At 44.7% G+C, this 27,243-nt stretch overlaps 1 protein-coding gene across 9 annotated transcripts in view; it reads left to right on the forward strand.

Annotated features, from left to right (window-relative positions):
• Positions 1–27,243, forward strand: part of CACNA1B (calcium voltage-gated channel subunit alpha1 B) — a 212,012-nt gene that overhangs the window by 36,787 nt on the left and 147,982 nt on the right. For 6 of the 9 annotated variants that reach the window (XM_025262075.3, XM_025262077.3, XM_044926594.2 and 3 more), the window contains exons 4-6: positions 5,849–5,940; positions 7,284–7,436; positions 9,563–9,753. In XM_025262075.3, coding sequence (XP_025117860.3) covers positions 5,849–5,940; positions 7,284–7,436; positions 9,563–9,753 — 436 coding nt within the window. The other 3 variants (XM_044926595.2, XM_044926596.2, XM_044926597.2) reach the window with 3 other exon arrangements.

A 27,243-nucleotide genomic window follows, 5' to 3' on the forward strand; every position in this document is an offset into this window, starting at 1 on the left:
TGTTGATGAGTCTAAATATTTGGTAATGTCTATTGTTACTTCTTCCATTAATGAGTTACTTAGTTGTGCATTTTGAAGCTTTCTGTAATGCAAGTTTTCTTTTAAAATGTGTTTTTATAGTAGTGTTCTTTGTTGTTGTTCAGTCACTCAGTCATGTCTGACTCTTTGCGACCCCATGGACTGCAGCACGCCAGCCCTCCCTGTCCCTCACCATCTCCCGGAGCTTGCTCAAACTCATGTCCATTGAGTTGGTCTTTCCATCCAACCATCTCATCCTCTGTCGTCCCCTTCTCCTCCTGCCTTCAATCTTTCTCAGCATCAGGGTCTTTTCTAATGAGTCAGCTTTTCGTATCATGTGGCCCAAGTATTGGAGCTTTAGCTTCAACATCAGTCCTTCCAGTATTTGAATATTCAGGGTTAATCTCCTTTAGGATTGACTAGTTTGATCTCCTTGCAGTCCAAGGGACTCTCAAGAGTCTTCTCCATACCACAGTTCAAAGGCATCGGTTCTTCATTGCTCAGTCTTCTTTATGGTCCAACTCCTCATATCCATACATGACTACTGGAAGAATCATTGCTTTGACAGGATGGACCTTTGTTGGCAAAGTAATGTCTCTGCTTTTTAATATGCTGGCTAGGTTTGTCATAGCTTTTCTAAGGAGCAAGTGTCTTTTAATTTCATGGCTGCAGTCATTGTCTGCAGTGACTTTGGAGCCCCAAAATAAAATCTGTCACTGTTGCCATTGTTTCTCCATGTGTTTGCCTTGAAGTGAGGGACCAGATGCCATGATCTTAGTTTTTTGAATGTTGAGTTTTAAGCCAGCTTTTCACTCGCCTCTTTCACCTTCATCAAGAAGCTTTTTAGTTCCTCTGTGCTTTCTGCCATAAGGGTGGTGTCTGCATATCTGAGGTTGTTGATATTTCTCCCGGCAATCTTGAATCCAGCTTGTGCTTCTTCCAGTCCAGCGTTTCTCATGACGTACTCTGCATATAAGTTAAATAAGCAGGGTGACAATATACAGCCTTGATGTACTCCTTTCCCAATTTGGAACCAGTCTGTTGTTCCATGTCCTGTACTAACTGTTGCTTCCTGACCTGCACACAGGTTTCTCAAGAGGCAGGTCAGGCGGTCTGGTATTCCCATCTCTTTCAGAATATCTCAGTTTGTTGTGATCCACAAGGCCTTAGTGTAGTCAGTGAAGCAGAAGTAGATGCTTTTCTGGAATTCTCGTGTTTTCTCTGTGATCCATTGGATGTTGGCAATTTGATCTCTGGTTCCTCTGCCTTTTCTAAATCCAGCTTGAACATTTGGAAGTTCATGGTTCACATATTGCTGAAGCCTGGCTTGGAGACTTTTGAGCATTACTTGACTAGCGTGTGAGATGAGTACAATTGTGCGGTAGTTTGAGCATTCTTTGGCATTGCCTTTCTTTGGGATTGGAATGAAAACTGACCTTTTCCAGTCCTGTGGCCACTGCTGAGTTTTCCAAATTTGCTGGCATACTGAGTGCAGCACTTTCACAGCATCATCTTTTAGGATTTGAAATAGCTCAGCTGGAATCCCATTATCTCCACTAGTTTTGTTCGTAGTGATGCTTCCTAAGGCCCACTTGACTTCACATTCCAGGATGTCTGGCTCTAGATGAGTGATCACACCATTGTGGTTATCTGGGTCATTAAGATCTTTTGTACAGTTCTGTGTATTCTTGCCGCTCTTCTTAATCTGTTCTGCTTCTGTTAGGCCCATACTGTTTCTGTCTTTTATTGTGCCCATCTTTGCATGAACTATTCCCATGGTATCTCTAATTCTCTTGAAGAGCTCACTAATATTTTCCACTCAGGTGTTTTCCTCTATTTCTTTGTATTGTTCACTTTGCGTTTGTTGGATTATTATTTAATTGCATTAGTTTAATTGCAGAGGTGCAATAATAAAAGTCACTAATTTTTTGAAATTTGCTGAGACTTCTTTTGTGATGTAGAATATTTTCAAAGCTATTCCTGTGTACTCTAAAAATATATATTTTCTATTTTTTAGGAACACATTTTCATAGAAAACTAGATAGATTGTAGTTGATAGATAGATAGGTAGATAGATAAAGCAGTATATGGGGGATACAGAAGACAGAACGATAAAGTGATCAAGGTGCTAATTCTGTTGTAATCGTGCACAGCATTACTGCATTTTGGTGTTTAGTCCTTCAGATTCTGTTGAGCGCTTTGCAAGAATCTTCCACCAAGTTGGAAGAGTTTTCATTTTTTTCTTTCTCTGTTTTGATTTTATGATGTTAGATGCATAAAAATTAATGATAATCACATTCCTTGGTGTAATTTTGCTTTCATTATTATGTATTATATCTCTCTTTAGTCTTAATATTGTTAATATTGTTTTTAAATTATATTTTTTCTTTAGTATTATATATCAGCTTCGTTTCCTGTACCATTCACCTAGTATATGCTTTCTAAAATCTGCTTATTTTCAACATTTCTCTATTGTTTTCAGGTATGTCTTTTGTAAGTAGCATATGTTTAGACTTTCAAAAGCCCCAATCTAATAATTTATGATTTAATAAGAAATTAAAATTCATTTATACATCTTATGATATATTTGGACTTAATTCTAATGTCTTATGTTTTCTTTTTATATTCCTTCTTTGCCTTTTTTGAGGAGTCTTTGTCTGATTTCTGTAATTTGACTAAATGTTCTGTATTATCTGTTCCCTACGCACCTTCCCCCTACACCCCCTGCTGGTTCTGAAATAGACTGTAATTCTATCTATTTACTAGATATCCTTAACATTTTATTTATTAATTTATTATTACAATTATTTTTGATGTGGACCCTTTTTTAGTCTTTGTTGAATTTGTTACAATATGGCTTCTGTTTTATGTTTCAATTTTTTGGCCACAAAGATCTTAACTCCCTGACCAGGGGTCAAACCTGCACCCTCTGTGTTGGAAGTTGAAGTCTTAACCACTGGACTGCCAGGAAAGTCCCTTAACATTTTAAAGATAGATTCATAGCTATACATTAGTCTGCACCTCCCAGGTGGCTCAGTGGTAGAATCCACCTGCCAAGAAGGAGACATGGGTTCAGTCCCCAGGCTGGGAAGATCCCCTGGAGGAGGAAATGGCAAACCATTCCAGTTATTCTTGCCTGGGAAATCCCATGGACAGAGAAACCTGGTGGGCTACAGTTCATAGGGTTGCAAAGAGTCAGACACACATTTGTCTCACATGGAGGACAGACAGTTATAGCCCAGCTGCCTGGCAACCTGTGCTTATAAATAAAACTTTATTGGAACACAGTCTTGTCCATTCATTTACATGTTATCTCTTATGCTACATGGCAGAGTTGAGTGGTTGTAACAGAGATCTTATGACTCACAAAGTCTAAATATTTACTACTGGCCCTTTTCAGAAAATGTTTGCCATGCTCCAGCCTAATGCGGTGAAGAGTGATTTAGCCTCTGTGGCATGCTCTGACGCAACTACAGGTGGGACAACGCCTTCTGTAAATGGTTTTCTTGTTGCCTAGGTTGTTAGTTTTGTGTGTAGAAAATAGTGAAAAATTGGACACCATAATTTTAAAAATCAATGAGTAATTAATTACTTAAAAGTTATTTTCTGGGCCTACCATTGTTCTTGTATACTCTGCTTTCCCTTGGGTTCAGTTCCTGCGTTGTTTTACTGAGGCTCCGGAGCTATGACTTACTGTTTCTATGAAAATATGTTTATTTTGCCATCACTCTTCTCTCACAGTTTAGCTAGATATAAGCTTCTAAGATGTCAATTATTTTCCTGCTGCTTTTTGAAAGTGTTACTTAATTGTTTTCTAGCATATTTTCTCTCCCTCTCTTTTTTCCTGAGGTGATGTTTTCTCTCCTTTTAACTATCATTTTTCTCCCCTAGGTACTTCATCTTTCTTTTTGGTACCCTTTAATACTTTCTTTTTATGCTTGATATTCTGTTGTTACTCACACCATTTCTAGTTGGATGTATTTTATTTATCAGATTGTACCCCTAATACACTTTAAATTTGAGAAATCAAGTCTCAAGTCTTTAATTCTGGAAATTTCTCATCTGTTATCTCTTCAAATGTTGCTTCTTCACCACGTTCCCTCTATTCTCTTTTTCTGGAACCCGCATGTGATGTGTGTTAGGTATATGGTCTAACCTCCGTATCATTTCATTTCTTCCATTTTTTTCATTGTCTTTCTGTTGTTTGTGAGTGATTCCTTAGTACTGTTTCCTAAACCATTAATACTCTCCAACTATGTCTCCAGCTTAGAGTATGATTATTACTCATATTATTTAAATAAATATTTGTTTTTTCCAAAAGTTCTAACTACTATCTTCCAGTAGTTGAATATCCCTCTTAGTATTGGATTTTCTCATGTGCTATGGAATTTTGGTTTGAATAGATTTTCCTGTTGCCCTTCTTTTCTTCCCCCCCTACCATTTCATCTTATTTTACCCCAGCTGCATCTCAAATGTTATTCCTTACTGCTGTGTCTCTAGAGTTGGGGGCAGAGGTGCAGGCAACAATGCTTTTTCACTGAGAGTCCAAGACTTTTTAAAGGTAGAGTCAACAGGATTGTTAGTGAATTGGATGTGGAGTGTAAGAGAGAGACGAGTCAGGTAGGAAGCCGTGGTTCTGGCTTAGGTAACAGGTGACTAGTGCTGCTCACAGAGGGGGGGACACTGTGGGAGGAGCAAGGTTGGGAGAAAGAATAAATAGTTCTCTAGTTGCCATCATGTAACAACCCTTAATTTAAAAATAATACATGCTTTAATATTTACATTAAAGTTTTAAAAAGTATTCTTTAGTTTTATTAATGTGCGATATGCTTTTTTTGCTATCCAAGTGGAAATGTTGAAAAAGGCAAATGGATGGACATATGAACCCAGAGTTCCAGATTTGAGTTAAAGATATAAATTAGGGAGTAATAAGCTTTCGGTGGTATTCAAAGCTATTGGGTGGATTCTGAATGGTGAGCCCTGATGTGTTAAAGTTTTCAGTCTGGTAGAGGGGGCAGAGCTGACAAAAGGACTCCCAGGGTGTCAAGAAGAAAACGAGAGAGCTGACCAGTGGGCAAGAGGAGAGACCATTTATAGGAGACTTGACTGTTGATATTGGCAAGAAGGCATGACAACACAGTGGAATGGTGGGAGTGAGAATGCAGTTGGACAAAGCTGCAGAGAGGCTGAAGAGTTAACAGTAGGAGAGCAAGGACTGACACTTTGACTGAGTTTTGGAGTGCAGGGAGCAGAGAAGTTATCTGGGGTCGGAGGCAGATACGGAATGTTCTGTTTTGTTTTAAGATGGGAGACACTGGGGGTATGCTTTTATGCTAATGGGGTTTTCTGAACCCTCTGTTCACCTTCTCCACTCTTTGTTCCTGTGTTCTCCTGTGGTAAAGTGGGGAAAGGGTCCTGTGGCATCTGTTCAGAAGTCCCTCAGGCTCATTCTTCTGCTCTCAATATCACCATCGCTCATGAGGCAACTTGGAGTGCAGCTGGGGTTGCTTGGGGACATGGTTCAGGCTAGGACTCATTTCAAGGTCAGATTCAAGGCCGGGCCAGGGGCCAGAGACCACATGTTCTCTCAGGGGTGATGCCCGGAAGGATGGTCATGCTGGTAAAAGCCATCCCTAGCATTCCCGGCGAGGACGTCTGAACTCAGTTCCTGGCCTCCCCTGCCTGGTACGCTGGTGCTTGGACAGCGGGGGGCACAGGCATGAAGATGTCACTGCTCTTGGAGGAGAGGACGTGGGTGGCGGGAGGGGCGTGCCCTCTTCTCAACACCGTGCAGAAGCCCTTACTACCCGCTTGTCTTTGTTCCTGCCAGGATCCTCGCCACAGCTGGCACTGACTTTGACCTGCGAACGCTGCGGGCTGTGCGTGTGCTGAGGCCCCTGAAGCTGGTGTCTGGGATTCCAAGTGAGTCTGGCGAAAGCAATCAGGCCCAGCCTACCTGGACACTGACCTTGTCCCCTACCCTGGCCACAGCTGCAGTGAGGCCCTGACCTCCGGACCCTCTGGTGACTCTGAGCTTGCCACCGTTAGCCCCAGGGAACGAGGCTTGAAGAAGGCAGAAACGGCCCTTCTCCATCCTCTCCTGTTTCCTTGAAAGACTAAAGGGTAACCTGGCTTCCTACATGGAAGCTTTGCTCCTGTCACACCCTTTGCGGTATTTCCAGCTCTTTGCTTCCTTTCCTGGGGTTAAAGGGCAGATGAGAGATGAACCAAGGTGGTGGGGCAGGGAACACATTCAGAGGCTGCAGAGGGCCATCTGTCCTGGCTCAGGCTAGGCAGGGCTGTCAAGACCTGTGACCCAGTTAAGACGTGCTCCAGGACTGGGTGGCTTAAGAGGCCACGTGAGGGCAGAGGGTGGCCAGGTTGCCTTGAGAGTGGTGACTGCCTGGGCCCATGTTCCTCCAGGCCAGTGGGAGTTTGGATTTCCTTCGGGGCCTGGGTGCAGGCCCGGAACTGTGTCACCTGAGCCCATTGCAAGGAAGACTGCTGGTCAGCTCCCTGTACTGCCCCAAGACCCTGCCAGGAAGCAGTTCAGGCCTGTACCCAGGAGCGAGTTCAAGGCTGGAAGTGGGATTGTTCCCCTGGCCTCATGCCCTACAGTCAGTGGTAAAACCCTCCTTAGGAGTAGGCCCCCTGTTTTCCTTTCCCTCAGGAGTGGGTCTGTCAGGAACCCTTATTTTTCATTCCCAGCATCCCCTGCACTTAGTTCCCATGATCCCCTGCTCATCCATTCCAGCATCCCCTGTTCTTCATTCCCAGCATCCCCTGCTCTTAGTTCCCAGGATCCCCTGCTCTCCCTCCCAGGATCCCCTGCTTTCAGCTCCCAGGAGTTCCTCCTCTTTCCTCTCAGGACTCTCCGCTTTTGCTCCACCCTGAGCCCTCCACAGACTCAGAGTGCTTGTCAGTACTTCCTACTGATACCCCCGCACACCGTCCCTCCCTCTAACTGGGACTCTGCTCAGTCCACTCCCGCATGAGACCTCTCTGCTTTGTCCCCCACCTCAAGGACGCTCAGCTCTACCCAGGGAGGCACTCACTGTTCTGTTCCGCTTCCCCACCACTCCCTCTCTGTCCCCCGCTTTGAGGGCCCAGCTCTGTCCTTTGGCCTCATGAACACTCATTGCTCCACACTTGGCCCAGGACTCAGCCCTGCCCACCCAGGCTCTTGCTGTTCTGTCCACACCCCAGTCCACTCCCTGCTCTGCCCACTGTGTGCCTGACCTGCCTGCTTCACCTGCTCTGCCCAGGTTTGCAGGTGGTGCTCAAGTCCATCATGAAGGCCATGGTTCCGCTCCTGCAGATTGGGCTGCTTCTCTTTTTCGCCATCCTCATGTTCGCCATCATTGGCCTCGAGTTCTACATGGGCAAATTCCACAAGGCTTGTTTCCCCAACAGCACAGGTGAGGCCTTGAAGTACCTGTCGGACCCAGAGGAGGACCACAGACTCATTCATCCTGGAGAGATTCACTGTTCTGGGCCCTGAGGGGGCCTTCTAGGTGCTAGACAAAGGAAGTGGACCCAGGCAAGAATGTGATAAAGGCAAACACACGAAGTAGTTACAGAAGTTACTGTAGTAACTTCTAGGAGGGAAACAAGAAAGGTATCTGAAATAGAATGATTTGGGGGCCTGTTTCACAGACAGTAGCCTGGGGAGGCCTCTCTGTCAGGGTGATAGTTGGACAGCGACCTGAGTGTGGTGAGAGGGGGCCCATCAGCAGCCTGCCAGAAGCTCTGGTTACAAGGACTTGTAAGTGTGAAGGGCGAGAGTGAGAAGCAGTGAGTGGAGGGGCTTCACGTGGGTTCAGGCCGTGGTAGGACTCTGAATCTTATTCCTAGAAAAGTGGGAGGACAATGGGGCCTTGAGTGAGCGCTGGTACCCTCTGATTGTTCTGGCTGCTCTGGGGAGGCAGATCAAACAGGGGAGAGTCAGAGAGTCAAATCTCAGTCCAGGAGAGATGGATGGAGGCGGGGGCCAGGCTGTTTGGCAGTTGGTATTGTTTTAGTCACTAAGTAGTATCTGACTCTTTGTGACCCCAAGAACTGTAGCCCGCCAGGCTCCTCTGTCCATGGGATTTCCCAGGCAAGAATACTGGAGTGGGTTGCCATTTCCTTCTTTAGGGGGTCTTCCCAGACCAGGGATGGAACCCAAGTCTCCTGCACTGGCAGGCACGTCACGTTCCTTATCACTGAGCCCCGGGGAAACCTGCTTGGCTCTTAGACTCTGTCATGTTCTGGGTGTGTTTTGCAGTGTGGCCTGCTGGGCCATCTGGGTTTTCTGGGCAATTGTATGTGGAGGAAGAGAAAGTGAAGAGTTAAGGGTGACACAAAGGTTTGTGTCTTGAGCTACAAACACGTTAAAGGAGAAAACCTGTATGATCATCTCAATAGAGGCAGGAAAAGGTTTTATTAAAGTTTAAATCATTCATAATTTTAAAAACCCTCTTAATCAAACTGGAAATAAGGGGAATTTCCTTAAACTACCTAAAATTCCCTTCAGACATCATACTTTGTCATCAGTCTTGAGAGCTTTTCCTTTGAAGTGAAAAAAGAGATAAAGGCACACACGGTCACCTCTGGTCCATCTAGCCTTGGTGGTTGTGGCCAGTGATGTGAGGCAAGAAAAAGAACAAAAACTCTAAGAAGAATGTGAAAGGAGGAAATGAAACTGTCATTATTCACAGAGAATACAATTGTCTACAAATAGACAAACAATGACTTTCTGGTTTTCTTTATGAGCATTTATTAAGATAATTGGAAGAAAGGAATAAACTTGTGTGATCAGTTTTGCCTTCTAAATCTGGGAATATTTGCTTCCCATCCTAGCTATTCCTAAAATTTCCCCTATCCTGGTAGGAGAGCTTTTCCATGTGTTGTTATCATTTTTTAAGAATAGTTTTTTCTTTAGGTTTGGGAGGGAGGGACTAGCATGAGCTGCTTGCCTCCTTATTCCAGAGGTTAGCCCTGGCTTTCTGTGATTTCTTTAGCATCTCTTGGTGTGGCTCCCGGCTGCCAGCAAGAGCGTGTTCCCTTTGCTGGGGCCAGTGCCAGGAGAACTGGGCCCTGAGGCCCAGCCATGCTCTGGGCCTGTGTTGGTCAACCTGCCTGAAGAGCACCAGGGCTGCAGGGCTCCGTCCAGCTTGGTTCTGGCTCCAGAGTGACAGGCAGACCTACGTGTTGGGAAAGTCTGGGTGGAGGTTTTGCTGTGGGACAGTTGGGGTGGTGGCGATAGGAAGAGTAGGAGGTTAGGAGTTGGTTGTTTTTGATTTTAAGGTGAATGAGTTCTCAACATATTTACATAGTGATGGGCAGTTTCTGTGGGGAAGGGGAGGTTGACCAGCTGTTCCTGAGAGGGTGGGTCTGAGGCTGGGGCTGAGGATGGAGACAGGGCAGGTGCAGCGGTGGCAGGAGGCAGTTTCCCTTGGTGCCTGATCCCTTTCTCCCGTGATGAGGTCTGGGCCTCGCAGTCCCAGCGGGGTGCAGAGCTCGGGGTTCCTCAGCGCAGCCCTGCCTGCTCTTCTCCTCGCAGACGCAGATCCGGTGGGTGACTTCCCGTGCGGCAGGGAGGCCCCGGCGCGGCTGTGCGAGGGCGACACTGAGTGCCGGGAGTACTGGGCGGGCCCCAACTTCGGCATCACCAACTTCGACAACATCCTGTTCGCCATCCTGACGGTGTTCCAGTGCATCACCATGGAGGGCTGGACTGACATCCTCTACAACGTGAGTCGAGTCTTGGTCCAGGAGCTCCTGGGCCCTCTTGGGGCGAGGCTTCTGTCCAGCCTCTGGCTGCCTTCTCCCCCCAGGATGGAACACAGGCTCCTTCGGGCAGCTCCCCTGCAGGGCCACTGACCTGGGTTCTGGAGTCTCCAGGCAACTTCTGTTTTGAAAGTGAAGGTGAGGGCTGGGTGGTGAAGGTTAGAAAAAACAATTCCAGAGGAGGTGGACCTGCCACTGCTGGTGACGAGAGCCCTGCGTGCAGACGTGGGAGTGAGGCTTGGAGAAGCTAGTTAACTCGTTCTGCTGCCTCGTGAACGGGAGGAGCAGGGCCGAGGTGCAGGGAGGATGCACTGATTGTGCCAGGGTCCTGGGGGTGGGAAGTGGGGTCTGGGGGATCCTGGGGGTGGGAACCAGGGTCCTGGGGGTGGGAACTGTGTTGTATACCTTTGTTTGCTTCCCTCTGAGTCTCCCTCCTGCTCTCCTGCCCTCCCTCCCCGTCTTCCCTGTCGTTAGGACTCTAGTCCAGCCCAGCAGTGTAGGGTGGTCTGGGGGTTGGTGCTTGTGGACAGAAGCTGGGTATAAGACCCTCTGGGGCTTCCTGATGACCTGTCTCATGCCTGCCTCCCCTCCACCTGAGGCTCTTCTTGGGGACTCCTGGGTTGCTCTCGGTGTCTTTTTTTATGTGACGACCCCCTACCCCCACAGAGCTACGCTCTAGAGTCCTGTGATCGTGGGCACGAGAACAGTTACGTTAGAGGGGGTGGAGGAAGACAGTGCATTTGAAACAGGAGTTCTGGAAGGTCTGGCTGGTGGATTGCTGTGTCTTGGTAGCTGGAGGGTGTGTTGTGCCCGGGAGCTGTGGAGGGGACTTGTGGAGTGCAAGCCTGTCGCTTGTGCCCTGGGGCGGGGCTCGGGCCGCCAGCCTCTGGAGTAGCCACGTGCTTCTGGCATGAACAAGGATGGGAGGGACAGGCTGGAGTCCTCTGCTCTGTGACTCGTCTTAGAGTTCATGGAGACTTGGTGGGTCTCAGGGCTGGACATCTGGCAGTGCTTGGTAAGTGCCGGCTGGGCAAGAAGGTGGCAGAGGGTGAGTTATGGAAAAGCTGGCCCGAGGTCCACTGAGCCAGAGCCCTCCTTGGAGACAGAGTCGTGTCTGATGACAGGCTTGGTTTGATCAAGGGAGAAACAGAGACAAGGGCGGTGATGAGGAGCTTGGCCATTCTCTCCCTGCAGCCAATCCAGGAACAATTTCCACAAAGACAAACCCTAAAAATAGCTGGAGATGGCCACATCCCTGCCAGCCCCACCGAGCGGGGCACTGCATGAGCCGTGGGACTTGGCCACTGCCCAGGTGACTCAGCCTGGTGGGCCTGTGCCCCCAGGGGAGAGGTGGGTGGGAGGCGCTGGTCGGGAAGGGCCACAGAGGCTCCCCTGACATGTATTTCCAGGGGGCACACTGGGAGCAGACGCTACAGGCACAGTGGTGGCAGGAGGCTTTCGATAAGTAATGCCAGTCAGTAACAGCAAGTTCAGCGAAGGGAGCAGGAGGGTGAGGGGCAGGGGTGGCAGGTCAGGGGCGCTGGGAAAGCAAGATCTGTGGGGTCTGGGAGCCAGACATGCAGAGCCTGCAGGACAGTGCTGGGGAGTCTGCAGGGCACCACCATGCCATGCAGGGTGTGGGCCATGAGCCTGGTGCCCGGAGCCCGTGGCTGAGAATGCTGAGTCTGCTCCACACGGAGGGGTTACGGGGCCAGTTGCTGGAGATCAGACAGGCTTTGTTCTCTTCTGTCCGCACCAGGAGTTGAACCCAGGTCCTCGGCAGTGGAAGCGCAGAGTCCTAACCACTGCACCGCCAGGAATGTCCCCAGAGAGGACATTTGAAGAGCATTCTCTGGCAGGAGAGGCTCTTTCCCCACAGCCCAGGGACGGGGCATTCGTGGTTGCCTCAGACAAATGCTCCTTGATGGAGCCTTCGAGGGGCGGCGCCTCAGGCCTGCGCATTGGGCTGGGGGGCTAGGGGTGGGGGGCTGGGGCTGGGGGGCGGTAAGCACCTGTGCCGCCTGGGGAGGGCAGGCCGCCCGGCGCCTCACGAGACTGGCTGCTGAGGCGCTGGCGGTGGCGGCAGGCAGGTCCCCGTCTTGAGGAGAAATGGCCGTCTGGGTTCTGAGGAGTGTGGTCAGACGGGTCCTGAAAGAGCCCACACAAGTGTCTTGTGAGGGATGAGTCAGCTGCGAGTTCCTGCCAGGCTGGGGAGGAAGGTTATCTTGGGACAGTAGGCCCCCCGCCCACTCCTCTGCGTCAGCAGCGCTGGGGTCAGAGGCCCTGGAAGGAGGGACAGAGCGAGGCGTGGTGGGCGGAGAGGGCTGCGCTGTCCTTTCCCTCTGAAAGCAGCCAGCTGTGCAGGCCCGCGGAGGAGGGACGATGGTCTCGGTGAGAAGCACGGCAGCTGGGACGGGATGCTTAATTACTGAGTTCAGCCTGTGTTTTCTACTTGCGTTGAACGTCACAGGACCTATCCACATTTTCATCCCGGGCTGTGACTATGTTCAGAGGGCCCCTAGGCGGTAAATAATGTGGGTTTATGGTTAAGCACGTGTGGTTTTGCATCTGATCACTGCACTAGTTTTGTGAAGATCTGAGGAAGGGGCCTTCAGATATGCAGGTGGAAAGCTCCATTTTGAAGTTAGTGCAGACCGAACTTGTTCATTGGTTCAATGTGATGCTTAATGTGAAAGAAAGAGGGATCAAAGATGCTGTGACTTGAGCCATTAGGAAAGGTGGTGCCTTTTACTGAGAAAGGTGATTGCGGAATTTTGTTTAGCAGAATGTTGTGGTGGACACTGAGAACTCTGCTTTGTCCCTAGGAAGCTGAACACACTGTTTCATCCAAGTGGAGGTGCTGAGTATGCAGTTGAGTGTATGAGAAGGGAGTTCGGGGGGCAGCAGGGCTGAGGGTGCATGTGTGAAGCCATGGGTGGTGTTTCAAATTACAAGACAGGATGCGATCGCCCAGTGTGAATGTGTGGAGCTAGAAGCAAGATGGCTAAAAATGGAGCTGTGTGAGCCTTTGGCTGTCAGGAGACTTCCAACATGCAGAAGCCAAGTAGGAGAGAAGGAGCCAGAGAAGAGCGCGAGGCGGGCCTGGGGGGAGCCGGAGCCCCCGCAGTGTGCCGTGTCCTGGAAGCCGAGCACAGCGTTTCCAAAGTGATTCCAGACCAGCTGTCACCAAGAAGTCCCAGGAGACGGGCAGTTAGTGGGAACAGAGCCTCGGAATTCACAGGTTAAAGGGGCCAAGATTGAAGGTGAGGATGGGAGGGCCGTGAGGCATCTGCAGGGACACGTGGGAACTGGCTCTCTTTTTAAATGAAACTTTTTATTTGTGGTAAGGTGGGTTCACATGCAGTTGTAAGAATTAATACAGAGAGAGCCCATGTATGCTTTGCCAACAGCCTGCAAAACAGGCGACTCCCAGAACAGGATGGTGACCCTGCTGTGGCAGAGACAGAGTGTCCCGTCGGCAGGGTGTCCCGCTGCCCTCTGAGGGCCACGCCCACCTCTCTCTCGCCCTCATCCCTGGTCAGCGCTTGCCTTTTGCCACATCGATAATTCTGCCTTTTCAAGAATGTTATGTAGATGAAACCAGACCCTGTGTGATTTTGGGTATTGGTTATTTTTCCCTCGGCATAATTCTCTGGAGACACATCTGGATTGTTGCATGTCAGCAGTTTCCTCACTTTTCTTGTTTTTTGCTGAGTGGTCCCCAAGGTGTGAGTGGACTTCAGTGTTCAATACTCACCTGTTAAAGAGCGTGTGTGTTGTCTCTGCTTGGGCTTATCATGAATAAAGCTGCTCTACACGTTTGTGGGCAGATTTAAAAAAAAAAAAATTTGTTTATTTTTGGCTGTGCTGGGTCTTTGATGGGGTCTACTCTCCAGTTGTGGTGCCTATGTTTCTTGTTGCGGTAGCTTCTCTTGTTTGGAGCACGGGCTCCAGGCTATGCAGGCCTCAGGAGCTGGGAGAGTGCGCTCCGTGGCTGTGGCGAGTGGGCTCAGTAGCTGCAGCTCCTGGGCTCGAGAGCAGAGGCTCAATAGTTACTTGGAATCTTCCTGGATCAGAGATTGAATTCGTGTCTCATGCATTGGCAGGCAGATTCTTTACCACTGAGCCACCAGGGAAGTCCTGTGGGCAGGTTTTTGTGCAAATGAAAGTTTTCATTTCTCTGGGTTAAATGCTCAAGAGTGCAATTTCTGGGTTGTATGTTTAATTTTTTAGGAAACTAACATCTTTCAAAGACCTGTATTCTTTTGGATCCACCAGCAGTGTATGAATAATCTAGTTTCTCTGTCTCCTTACTGATATTTGGTGTTTTTAACTTCAGCCATTCTGGCTATGCAGACATGTATCATCATGGATTTCCCAGTGGCCGATAATGCTAAGATCTGCTCATGCTGATTTGCTGTTTGTGCGTCTTCTTCAGTGAAATAGCTCTTCCTATCTTTAGCTCATGTTCTGGATTGTTCTTTTGCTGTACAGTTTATATATATATTCTAGATATGAATTGTTTGTCAGATGTATGGTTTGCAAATATGTTCTCTGAGTCAGTAGCTTGTCTTTTCATACTCCTCACTTGACCTGTGAAAGAACATACCTATTTAATTTGGATAAAGTCCTGTTTAGTGGTTTTTTCTTTTGTGGACTGCGCTTTTGGCATAAAATCTAATAACTCTTTGCCTAGTCCTAAATCAAATATTTTCTCCTATATTTTTTCTAACATTTTTATTGTTTTACATGTAAGTCTGTGATCCATCTTGTGTTAATTTTTGTATAAAGTGTGAGGTTTAGGTTGAGGTATGCTCCCCCCCTGCCCCCTCCCTCCCTCCTTCCCTTTTTCTTTCTTTCTCTCTCCTTCCCTTCTTCCTCCCTTTCTCTGGGTTTTGGACATCCAGTTGCCCCAGCAACACTTGTTGAAATGCTGTATTTCCTCCATTGAACTGCTTTTGCACCTTTGCAGACAACCCGCTGGGCATGTGCGTGTGGGTCCATCTCTGTCCCAGTGAGCTCTGTGTCTGCCCCTCTGCTGGCGTCACGCAGGCCTCAGTGTTGTAGCCATACTATAAATCTTTTAAACCAGATAGATCCCTCCCGTTTTATTCATTTTGGGAGCATTGCATCTTTACTCTACTGGCTCTTTCAATCCATGACATGGAGTATCTCTCCCTTTATTTAGACTGTCTTTGATTTCTTCAATCAGAATTTTATAGTTTTCAGCATACGAGTCCTGTATATGTTTGTTAGATTGTAAATGGTGTTGTAGCTTATATCTTGGTGTCTATATATAGTTTCATCGCTAGTATACTGAAATACGGGTTTGCTAGGTGGCACAGGGGTAAAGAATCGTCCTGCCAAGGCAGGAGGCACAAGAGTGGAGGGTTTGATCTCTGGGTCGGGAAGATCCCCTCGAATAGGAAATGGCAACCCACTCAGTATTCTTGCCTGGAAATTTCCATAGACAGATGAGCCTGGTGGGCTACATTCCCTAGGGTCGCAAAGAGTCAGACATGACTGAGTGACCGAGCACACAAACATATAAAGAAATACAACTGAGTTTTGCAACTTGATCTTATATTCCTGACATTTCTGAACTCACTTATTAATTCTAGGAGATTTTTTGGAGATTCCTTGGGATTTCCTATATAGATAGATGTGTCATTTGTAAATAGGAATGATTTCTTTTTTTCTGACCTGTATGCCTTTTATGTTTTAATTTTTTAAAGTCTTCATTGAATTTATTACAATATTGCTTCCATTTCAAGTTTGTTTTTTTTTGGCCATGAGACATGTGGGGTCTAGTTCCCTAAGCAGAGATAAAACCTGTACCCCCTACACTGGAATGCGAAGTCTTAACCACTGGGCCACCAGGAAAGTTCCCCTGTATGCCTTTTATTTTCTGGCTCTTGCTTGCTTTCAGTGGCTAAAACGTCCACCATCCAGTAATTAGCTTAGAGTAGTGAGAGCAGGCGTGCTTCCCGTTCCCCGAGGCGCGGGGGGAGCGCTCCGTCTCACTGCTGAGGTGTGATGTTAGCTGTCAGCTTCTCTGCAGATGCTCTTTATCAAGCTGAGTCAGTCCTTGGATTCCTGTTTTTTCTGAGAGTTTTTATCATGAATGGGCGTTGAGTTTTGTAAAATACTTTTTCTGCCTTGGTATGATTATGTGATTTTTTTCCTTTAGCCTGTTAATGGTGGATTACACTGATTGACTTTTGAATATTGAACCAACATTGCATTCCTGGAAAAAAGCCATATGCTCATGGTACACAATTATTTTATGCACTGCTTAATTCCATTTGCTGATATTTTATCAAGGCAGCCTGTATACATATGTATCGTTGATTTACAGTGTCGTGCCAGTCTCTGATATACAGCAAAGTGACTCAGTTATACGTAATTACATTCTTTTTATGTTCTTTTCCATTACAATGTATGACAGTGTATTACTGTGATATAGTACAGTGTATCACCGTACCACACCTTAGGACCTCGTTGTTCATCCATTCTAAACCCTATAGTTTTCACCTGCCAGTGCCCACCTCCCAGCACACCCCTCTCCCGCCTCCTGCTCACAAGCACAGTCTTACGTCTGTGAGTCTGTGTTTGTTCTGTTGTTGTTGTTCACTTGCTGAGTTGTGTCTCATTCTTTGTGATCCCATGAACGGACGCACACCAGGCTTCCCTTTCCTTTCCTATCTCCCTGAGTTTGCTCAAACTCATGTCCATCTAGTCAGTGATGCCATCCAACCATCTTATCCTCTGTCACCCCTTTCTCCTCTTGCCCCCAGTCTTTCCTGGCATCAGGGTCTTTTTTTAATGAGTTGGTTCTTTGCATCAGATGACCAAAGTATTGGAGCTTTAGCAGCTGTCCTTCTCATGAATATTCTGGGTTGATTTCCTTTAGGATTGACTGGTTTGATATCCTTGCTGTCCAAGGACTCTCAAGAGTCTTCTCTAGCACCATAATTCAAAAGCATCAATTCTTCAGTGCTCAAGCTTCTTTATGGTTCAACTTTCACATCCATTTGTGATTGCTGGAAAAACCATAGCTTTGACTATATGGACTTTTGTTGGCAAGTAATGTCTCTGACTTTTTATTACACTGTCTAGGTTTGTCGTAACTTTTCTTCCAAAGAGCAAGCGTCTTTTAATTTTGTGACTGCAGTTACTGTCTGCAGTGATTTTGAAGCCTAAGAAAATGATGCGACACTATTTCCACTTTTTCCCCATCTATTTGCCATGATGTGATGGAACTGGATGCCATGATCTTTGTTTTTCTGAGTGTTGAATTTTAAGCCAGCTTTTTCACTCTCCTCTTTTACTTTCATCAAGAAGTTCTTTAGTTCGTCTTCACTTTCTGCCATAAGGGTGGTGCCATCTGCATATCTGAGGTTGTTGATATTTCTCCCGGCAATTTTAATTCAGGCTTGTGAGTCATCCAGTCTGGCATTTCTCATGATGTACTCTGCATATAAGTTAAATAAGCAGGGTGACAATATACAGCCTTGACGTACTCTTTTCCCTATTTGGAACCAGTCCGTTGTCCCAAGTCCAGTTCTAGCTGTTGCTTTTTGTCCTGCATGCAGGTTTCTTAGGAGGAGGTCAGGTGGCCTGGTATTCCCATCTCTTTAAGAATTCTCCGCAGTTTGTTGTGATCCACACAGTCAAAGGCTTTAGCATAGTCAGTGAAGCAGAAGTAGAGTCTTTTTTTTTGAATTCCCATGATTTTTCTATGATCCAGCGGATGTTGGCAATTTGATCTCTGGTTCTTCTGCCTTTTCTACAACCAGCTTGTACATCTGGAAGTTCTTGGTTCACGAACTGCTGAAACCTCAGTCAGTTCAGTTCAGTTGCTCAGTCGTGTCCGACTCTTTATAACCCCATGAACCGCAGCACGCCAGGCCTCCCTGTCCATCATCAACTCCCGGAGTCCATCCAAACCCACGTTCATCGAGTTGGTGATGCCATCCAATCATCTCATCCTCTGTCGTTCCCTTCTCCTCCTGCCTTCAGTCTTTCCCAGCATCAGGGTCTTTTCAAATGAGTCAGTTCTTCACATCAGGTGATCAAAGTATTGGAGTTTCAGCTTCAGCATCAGTCCTTCCAATGAATATTCAGGACTGATTTCCTTTAGGATGGACTGGTTGGATCTCTTTGTAGTCCAAGGGACTCTCAAGAGTCTTCTCTAACACCACAGTTCAAAAGCATCAGTTCTTTGGTGCTCAGCTTTCTTTATGGTCCAACTCTCACATTCATACACGACTACTGGAAAAACCATAGCTTTGACGAGATGGACTTTTTTGGCAAAAAAACACCACACCTTTGTTGGCTGAAGCCTGGCTTGGAGAATTTTGAGCATAATCTAGCACGTGAAAAGAGTGCAATTGTATGGTAATTTGAACATTCTTTGGCATTGCCTTTCTTTGGGATTGGAATGAAAACTGACCTTTTCTAGTCCTGTGGCCTCTGCTGAGTTTTCCAAATTTGCTGGCATATTGAGTGCAGCACTTTCACAGCATCATCTTTTAGGATTTGAAGTAGCTCAGCTGCATCCAGCTGAACTACTTCACTCATCCAGCTGAACCACCTCCACTATCTTTCTTTGTAGCAATGCTTCCTAACTAAGGCCCTCTTGACTTGACACTCCAGGACATCTGGCGCTAGGTGAGTGATCCCACCATTGTGGCTATCCGGGACATTAAGAGCTTTTCTGGACGGTTCTTCTGTGTATCCTTGCCACATCTTCTTCATCTCTCTGCTCCTGTCGGGTCCTTGCCATTTTCGCACTTTATTGAGCCCATCTGTGCATGAAATGTTCCCTCGGTATCTTCAGTTTTCTTACAGAGGTCTCTATCTAGTAGATAGGTTCATTTGTTCCATATTGTAGATCCCACATGTAAGTGGTATCATATGAAACTTGTTTTTCTCTTTCTGACTTACTTCACTTAGTATGATAAACTCTAGGTCCATTTGTGTTGCTGCAAATGCATTATTCATTCTTTTTATGGCTGAGCAGTGTTCCACTGTATATGTATGCACCTCTTCTTTATCCCTTCATCTGTTGTTGGGCATTTAGGCTGTTTCCATGTTTGGCTGTTGTAAATAGTGCTTCTGTGAGCATCCAGGTGTGTGTATCCTTTTGAATTAGAGTTTCGTCTGGATGTATGCCCAGGAGTGGGATTGCTGGATCTTATGGTAATTCTATTTTTAGTTTTCTGAGGAACCTCCTTATTGTTTTCCACAGTGGCTGTACTAACTGACATTCTCACCAGCAGTGAAGGAGGGCTCCCTTTTTTCCATGCCCTCTCCAACATTTGTAATTTGTAGACTTCTCAGTGATGGCCACTCTGCTGGCGTGAGGTGGCAGCTCGTTGTAGTTCGATTTGCATTTCTCTGATGATTGGTGATGACGAGCTTCTTCTCATGAGCCTACTGGCCATCTAAATGTCTTCCTTGGAGAAATGTCAGTTGAGGTCTTTTGCCCATTTTTGACTGGGCTGTTTGTTTTTTTATTGTTGAGCTGTTTGTATAAGCCCTTGACTGTCACATCATTTCCTGTATCTATATTGATGATGACTTTTGATTATACTTACTTTTCTTTCTTTCTTTCTTTCTTCTACTTTTGTCTGTTCTTTTTTTTTTTTTTTAAATAAGGATAATACAAGTTTTATAAAATGAACTGGGAAGTAATTCTTCCTGTTCTATTTTCCTAGAAGAGATTGCATATAAGTGGTGTTAATTTTTAAAAACCATATGTAAAATAGATAGCCAGCAGGAGTTTGCTGTGAGATGCGGGGAACCTGGAGATGATGCTTTGTGACAACCTTGAAGGTTGGGAGGGGAGGGTGGTGGTAGGGCTTATAAGAGGGAGGGGACATGTGTATACCTATGGCCGTTTCTTGTTGATGTATGGCAAAAACCATCACGATATTGTAATTATCCTACAATTAAAAATAATCTATAAAAAAAGATTGCAGAAAGGAAACAATGCTTGGTAGAATTCCAGAATCTGGGCCTGTTGTCACTGTTGTTCAGTCACCTAGTTGAGTCCGACTCTTACCAGCCCCGTGGCCTGCTGCATGCCAGGCTTCTCTGGCCCTCACCATCTCCCAGAGTTTGCCCAAGTTAATGCCCATTGCATTGGTGATGCCATCCAGCCATCTCACCCTTTCTCTCCCTCTTCTCCTTCTGCCTTCAATCTTTTCCAGCATCAGGGTCTTTTCCAATGAATCAGCTATTCACATCAGGTGGCCAAAGTATTGGAGCTTCTGGGCCTAGAGATTTATTTTTATTTTTTCAAATAATGATTTTATTTTTATTCAACTACTATAAAATTCATCAAAGTGGTGAATGGCCCAGTGCATGTTGTACATTCACAAGATTGTGCAGCCAGCATCATCACTAATTTTTGAAGATTTTCATCAACTAAAAAAGAAACCCTGTATTTATTAGTAGTCACTTCCCATTCCTCCATTGCCCTAGCCTCTGGCAAACACTAATATATTGTGTCTCTTTCTATTAGTCTATTTCAGACATTTCATACAAATGGACTCCTACAAGATGTGGAATTTTGCGTTTTTAAGGTCCCTCCATGTTATAGCAAGTACCAGCATTTCATTGCTTTTATTATCAAAGATGATTCCGTTGTGTGGCTGTACCCACTTCTGTTTGTATTTCATCAGTTGGACATTTTTGGGTTGTTTCCACTGTTTTACATTGTGAATAATGTTGCTATGGACATTTGTGTACAAATTTTTGTGTGGAATATGTTTTCATTTCTCTTGCATGTGCACCTAAGAGTGGGATTTCCGGGTCACATGGTAACTCCGTATTTAACCTTTTGAGGAACTTCCAAACTGGTTTCCAAAGTGGTTGTAGCATTTTACACCCCCACCAGGAGTGTACAAATGTTCCAAACGGTCCACATCCTCACCGGCCCTTGGGCTCCCAGGCGGCACTGGTGGTAACGGGCCCGCCTGCCGATGCAGGAGGTGAGGGCTCGGCCCCTGGGCCGGGAAGGCCCCTTGGGGCAGGACATGGCACCCCACTCCACTACTCTTGCCTGGAAAATGCCATGGGCAGAGGAGCCTGGGGGGCTGTAGTTCATGGAGCTGCAAAGAGTCAGACATGACTGAGTGACTGAGCACACACATACACATCACCAACACTTGTCTATCTTTTTAACTTTAATCATCCTAGTAAAATTTATTTTTAAATTTAACTGGCCAACCATGAAGTGAAGTGGTTTCATTTTAGCTTTGATTTGTATTTTCCTAATGACTTATGATGCTGAGCATCTTTTACATGACTATATACCATTTTATATCTTCTTTAGAGAAATATGTATTCAGATCCTTTGCCCACTTAAAGATTAGGTTGTCATTTTGTTATTGACCTGTAAGATTACTTTATACATTATGAACACTGGACCCTTACCAGATATTTCAGATGATTTGCAAATATTTTCTCACACTTCATGAAGTATCTTTTCACTATTCTGATGGTGTTATTTGAAGTAAAAAAGATTTTTATTTTGTTGAAGTCCAATTTTCCTGTTTTCCTTTTCACTTTTGGTGTCATATCTAAGAATCCTTTACCTAATCCAAAGCCATGAAAATTTACTCCTGTGTTTTATAGTTTTGGATCATGTATTTAGGTCTGTGATCCATTTTGACTTCATTTTTGGTGTGTGGTAGGGTCCAATTTAATTTTTTTGTCTTTGGATAGCTACTTGTCCCAGCACCATTTGTTGGAAAGAGTATACTTTCCCCACTGAATTGCCTTGGCGTATTTATTTTTTTAAAATTTACATCATAAATATAAGGGTTTGTTTCTAGATCATCAAGTCTATTTCATTGATCAATATGTCTGTCCTTTTGTAGGGGAGGTTTTAAAATCACAATATAACTTTTCTTAAGTTATTGGACTATATTTTATATTGGGTGAGTTGTAGTAACTTGTGTTTTTGGAAAAATTAATCTATTTCATCCATGTGGTCTAATGCATTTAGAGTTGTCTGTAGTATTCCTTAATTATCCTTTAATGCTTATTGGGTCTGTAGTGTGGTGCCCTGTTTCATTATTGATATTGATAATTTATATCTTCTCTTTTTCTTGGTCAGTATTGCCAGAGGTATGTCAATTTGACTGTGTTTTCAAAGAGCAAACTTTTTCAAAAATTGATTTTCTCTATTGTTTGTATTTTCAACTTTGTTGCTTTCTGTTTTTATCTTTGTTGTTTACTTTCTTCTACTTGATTTGGGTTTGTTTTGCACTTCCTTTTCTAAATGCTTCAGGTGGAAGCTTAGTTTATTGATTTGAGACTTTTCCTTCTTTCGTAAAGTGTTTAGTAATATAAATTCCTTCTTACAGTTGCTTTAGCCATGTCATTCAAATTTGATGTCTTATATTTTCATTTTCATTCAGTTCAATATTTTATAATTTCCTTGAGGATTCCTCTTCGATACATACATTATTTAGAATTGTTTGCTTACTTTGTGTTTGGAGAGTTTCCTATCATCTTTCTGTTATTTGTCTCTTGCTTGATTTTATTAGGGTTAGAGAATATACTAAATTGGAAAATTTTTTCAATTCTTTTAAGTTTATTGAGACTTGTTTTATGGCCCAGGATATGGTCTGTCTTTACATATGTGTCGGGTACACTTGAAAAGAATGTTTGTAAAATGTTATTGTGAGCTGTGTGTATAAATGTCAGTTAAATCCTGTTGGTTGATGGTGAGTTCTTTTATGTCCTTGCTGACTTTCTGTCTAGTTGCCTTATCAATTTTTGAGAGAGAGGTGTTGAAGTTCCCACTGTAATTGTGCGTTTGTCCATTTCTCCTTTCAGTTCCGTTGGTTTTTGCTTCACGTGTGTTATGGTTCCTTTCTTGGGCATCTACATATTTAGAATCGCTATGTCTTCTTGAAGAATTGATCATTTTATCATTATAATATGTCCCCCAATTTTCAAAAGTTCTCTTAATGCCACTTCAGTTTTATGAAAGACCTATATTAGTACTTGTTCCCACTAACCAAAAGAAACCCGTGGAGCATTTATGCTTTTATGAGACAAGGTGAAAAGAGACAATAGCACTCGGCATTTGTTCTGCAGCAAGCTGTCCTGGTGGCAGCGTGCCCCCTAAGCAGCAAGCGTGGCACTGCCAAGCCCACCCCTGGGCACTGCGCTAGCATCTCAGCATCACACAGGCCATGGCCTCGTCGTGTCTGGGAGCATCTGCGCTTTGTCTCCGTTTATTCTCTGTGTCTGTTAGCACACGTATCCTGTGGCGGTCGGCTGTTTCTTCGCTGTACCCCGCTGTGGCTTAGGAAAGCTTCATAGGAATGCACTGCCTTCAGACTGCGGGGAAACCTGTATATGTTCCTGTGTCTCTGGAGAAATTTTTTTGTTCTAATGTCTCCTTTATCTAATATTAATATAGCCACTACAGTTTTCATTTGATACATGTTTATATGATGTTTCTTTTTCCATATTTCACTTTCAACCTGCCTATCTATCATGTGAAAGTCTCTCAGTCATGTCCGACTCTGCAACCCCATGGACTGTAGCCTGCCAGGCTCCTCTGTCCATGGGATTCTCCAGGCCAGAACACTGGAGTGGGTAGCTGTTCCCTTTTCCAGGGGATCTTCCCAGCCCAGGGATCGAACCCAGGTTTATTCTCCCGCATTGTAGGTGGATTCTTTACCATCTGAGCCACCAGGGAAGCCCAAGAACCCTGGAGTGGATAGCCTATCTCTTCTCCAGAGGATCTTCCTCACCCAGGAATCGAACCGGGGTCTCCTGTATTGCAGGTGGATTCTTTACCAGCTGACCTACCTGCCTAAATTTTATATTTGAAATGAATTTCTTGTAGACAAAACATAGTTGGGTCATGTTTTTAAATTCAGTGGCTAATCCTTGTGTTTTAATTCATATATCCAAACCATTAACATATAATGTAATTATTGATATGTTAAAGCTCGCATCTGCCATTTTATTGATTTATTTTTTGTTTGCTGTTTGTTTTGGCTTTTTGTTTGTTTTCTTTTTCCTGCCTTCTTGGAAAAAAAATTCCACTTTCATTTATCTAGCTGTTCTTAAGTGGATCTCTGCCCTTTTAGTAGTTGCTCTATATCTTACTCTATGATAGACAGAGTGCCTGATGAACTATGGACGGAGGTTGGTGACGTTGTACAGGAGACAGGGAACAAGACCATCCCCATGGAAAAGAAATGCAAAAAAGCAAAATGGCTGTCTGGGGAGGCCTTACAAATAGCTGTGAAAAGAAGAGAAGCGAAAAGCAAAGGAGAAAAGGAAAGATACACCCATCTGAATGCAGAGTTCCAAAGAATAGCAAGGAGAGATAAGAAAGCCTTCCTCAGTGATCAGTGCAAAGAAATAGAGGAAAACAACAGAATGGGAAAGACTAGAGATCTCTTCAAGAAAATTTGAGATACCAAGGGAACATTTCATGCAAAGATGGGCTTAATAAAGGACAGAAATGGTATGGACCTAACAGAAGCAGAAGATATTAAGAAGAGGTGGCAAGAATAAACAGAAGAACTATACAAAAAAGGTCTTGATGACCAAGATAATCACAATGGTGTGATCACTCACCTAGAGCCAGTCATCCTGGAATATGAAGTCAAGTGGGCCTTAGAAAGCATCACTACAAACAAAGCTAGTGGAGGTGATGGAATTCCAGTTGAGCTATTTCAAATCCTGGAAGATGATGCTGTGAAAGTGCTGCACTCAATATGCCAGCAAATTTGGAAAACTCAGCAGTGGCCACAGGACTGGAAAAGGTCAGTTTGCATTCCAATCCCAAAGAAAGGCAATGCCAAAGAATGCTCAAACTACCACACAACTGCACTCATCTCACACGCAAGTCAAGTAATGCTCAAAATTCTCCAAGCCAGGCTTCAGCAATACGTGAACCGTGAACTTCCTGATGTTCAGGCTGGATTTAGAAAAGGCAGAGGAACCAGAGATCAAATTGCCAACATCCGCTGGATCATGGAAAAAGCAAGAGAGTTCCAGAAAAACATCTATTTCTGCTTTATATGACTATGCCAAAGCCTTTGACTGTGTGGATCACAATAAACTGTGGAAAATTCTGGAAGAGATGGGAATACCAGACCACCTGACCTGCATCTTGAGAAACGTATATGCAGGTCAGGAAGCAACAGTTAGAACTGGACATGGAACAACAAACTGGTTCCAAATAGGAAAAGGAGTACGTCAAGGCTGTATACTGTCACCCTGCTTATTTAACTTATATGCAGAGTACATCATGAGAAACACTGGGCTGGAAGAAGCACAAGCTGGAATCAAGATTGCGGGGAGAAATATCAATAACCTCAGATATGCAGATGACACCACCCTTATGGCAGAAAGTGAAGAGGAACTAAAAAGCCTCTTGATGAAAGTGAAAGTGGAGAGTGAAAAAGTTGGCTTAAAACTCAACATTCAGAAAACTAAGATCATGGCATCCGGTCTCATCACTTCATGGGAAATAGATGGGGAAACAGTGGAAACAGTGTCAGACTTTATTTTTTGGGCTCCAAAATCACTGCAGATGGTGACTGCAGCCATGACATTAAAAGATGCTTACTCCTTGGAAGGAAAGTTATGACCAACCTAGATAGCATATTCAAAAGCAGAGACATTACTTTGCCAACAAAGGTCCATCTAGTCAAGGCTATGGTTTTTCCTGTGGTCATGTATGGATGTGAGAGTTCGACTGTGAAGAAAGCTGAGTGCCGAAGAATTGATGCTTTTGAGCTTTGGTGTTGGAGAAGACTCTTGAGAGTCCCTTGGACTGCAAGGAGATCCAACCAGTCCATCCTAAAGGAGATCAGTCTTGGGTGTTCTTTGGAAGGACTGATGCTAAAGCTGAAACTCCAATACTTTGGCCACCTCATGCAAAGAGTTGACTCATTGGAAAAGACTCTGATGCTGGGAGGGATTGAGGGCAGGAGGAGAAGGGGACGACAGGATGAGATGGCTGGATGGCATCACCGACTCGATGGACATGAGTTTGGGTGAACTCTGGGAGTTGGTGATGGACAGGGAGGCCTGGCGTGCTGCAGTTCATGGGGTTGCAAAGAGTCGGACATGACTGAGCGAGTGAACTGAACTGAACTGATATCTTATTCTAATCTACTGGTGTCATAATAGTATCAGTTCAAGTGACATATATACCCCTTATCTTCTTTATATTTCTTTATCCTCCCCTATTTATAATACAATTATCTCAAACATTTCCTCTGCATATATTTATAACCACATCATAGTGTGTTACAATTTTTGCTTCCACTGTCAAAACATAATTTAGGAAACTAAAAAAGACGAATAAAATCCATCTAACCTTATTTTTGGGCTTCCCTTGTAGCTCAGTTGGTAAAGAATCCGCCTACAATGCAGGAGACCCAGGTTCCATTCCTGGGTTGGGAAGATCCCCTGGAGAAGGAAATGGCAATCCATTCCAGTATTCTTGCCTGGAGAATCTCATGGACTGTAGCCTGCCTGCCAGGCTCCTTTGTCCATGGAGTCGCAAGAGTTGGACATGAGTTAGTGACTAAACCACCACCATCACCACCACCACCCTTATTTTTACTCTTTTCATTGTTTTTTCTTCCTTCTTAATGGTCAAGAATTCCTTTTCAAATCATTCCTTTCTGCTTAGAGATTTTCATTAGTCATTCTCTTAGGGTAGAGAGGCTGGGGTAAAATTCTCCCAGTTACTAAGAGAATGTCTTGATGTTGCCTTCATTCCTGAAGGATATATCTGATGGGTGTAGGTGTTTGTTGACGGTTTCTTTCTCTGAGCACCTGGAAAGGAGTGTGCACTTCATTCTGGCCTCAATAGTTAATGATGAGAAATCTGTTTCACTCTATAAGTAAGGTGCCATTTTTCTCTTGCCACTTTCAAGATTTTAAATCCGTGCTTAGTTTTTCTTGGCTTGACAATGAAATATCTTGTGGATTTCTTTGGGTTTATTCTGTTTGGTATTCACTCAGCTTCTTGAATCTATAGGTTTATGTCTCTTGCCAAATGTGGGGATTTTTCAGACACTATTTCTGTGAGCGCTGCTCAGCTTCTCTTCTTTCTCCCATGCTCTGCTGCCGTGACGTAGGAACATCAGACGTTCTGCCATCGTCACACAGGTTCTTGAGGCTCTGCTCTGATCTCTTGTTTGATTTTTTAAAGTCTATTTCTCTTTTTATATTGAGTAATTTCTCTTCTTCTCTTTTACCATCTATTGATTCTTTCCTTTGTTGTCTTTTTGTGCCTTTCCATTGAGATTTTCATTTTGATTATTGTATTTTTCAGTTCTAAATTTTCCATTTGATTCTTCATTGTATCTTTTATTTATTTGATGATACTATTTCTTTGTTGAGACTTTCTACTTTTTTCATGTGTTTCAAATGTGTATACAATTACCC

The sequence above is a fragment of the Bubalus bubalis genome, chromosome 12, assembly GCF_019923935.1.
Source record: "Bubalus bubalis isolate 160015118507 breed Murrah chromosome 12, NDDB_SH_1, whole genome shotgun sequence".
Taxonomy (NCBI): domain Eukaryota; kingdom Metazoa; phylum Chordata; class Mammalia; order Artiodactyla; family Bovidae; genus Bubalus; species Bubalus bubalis.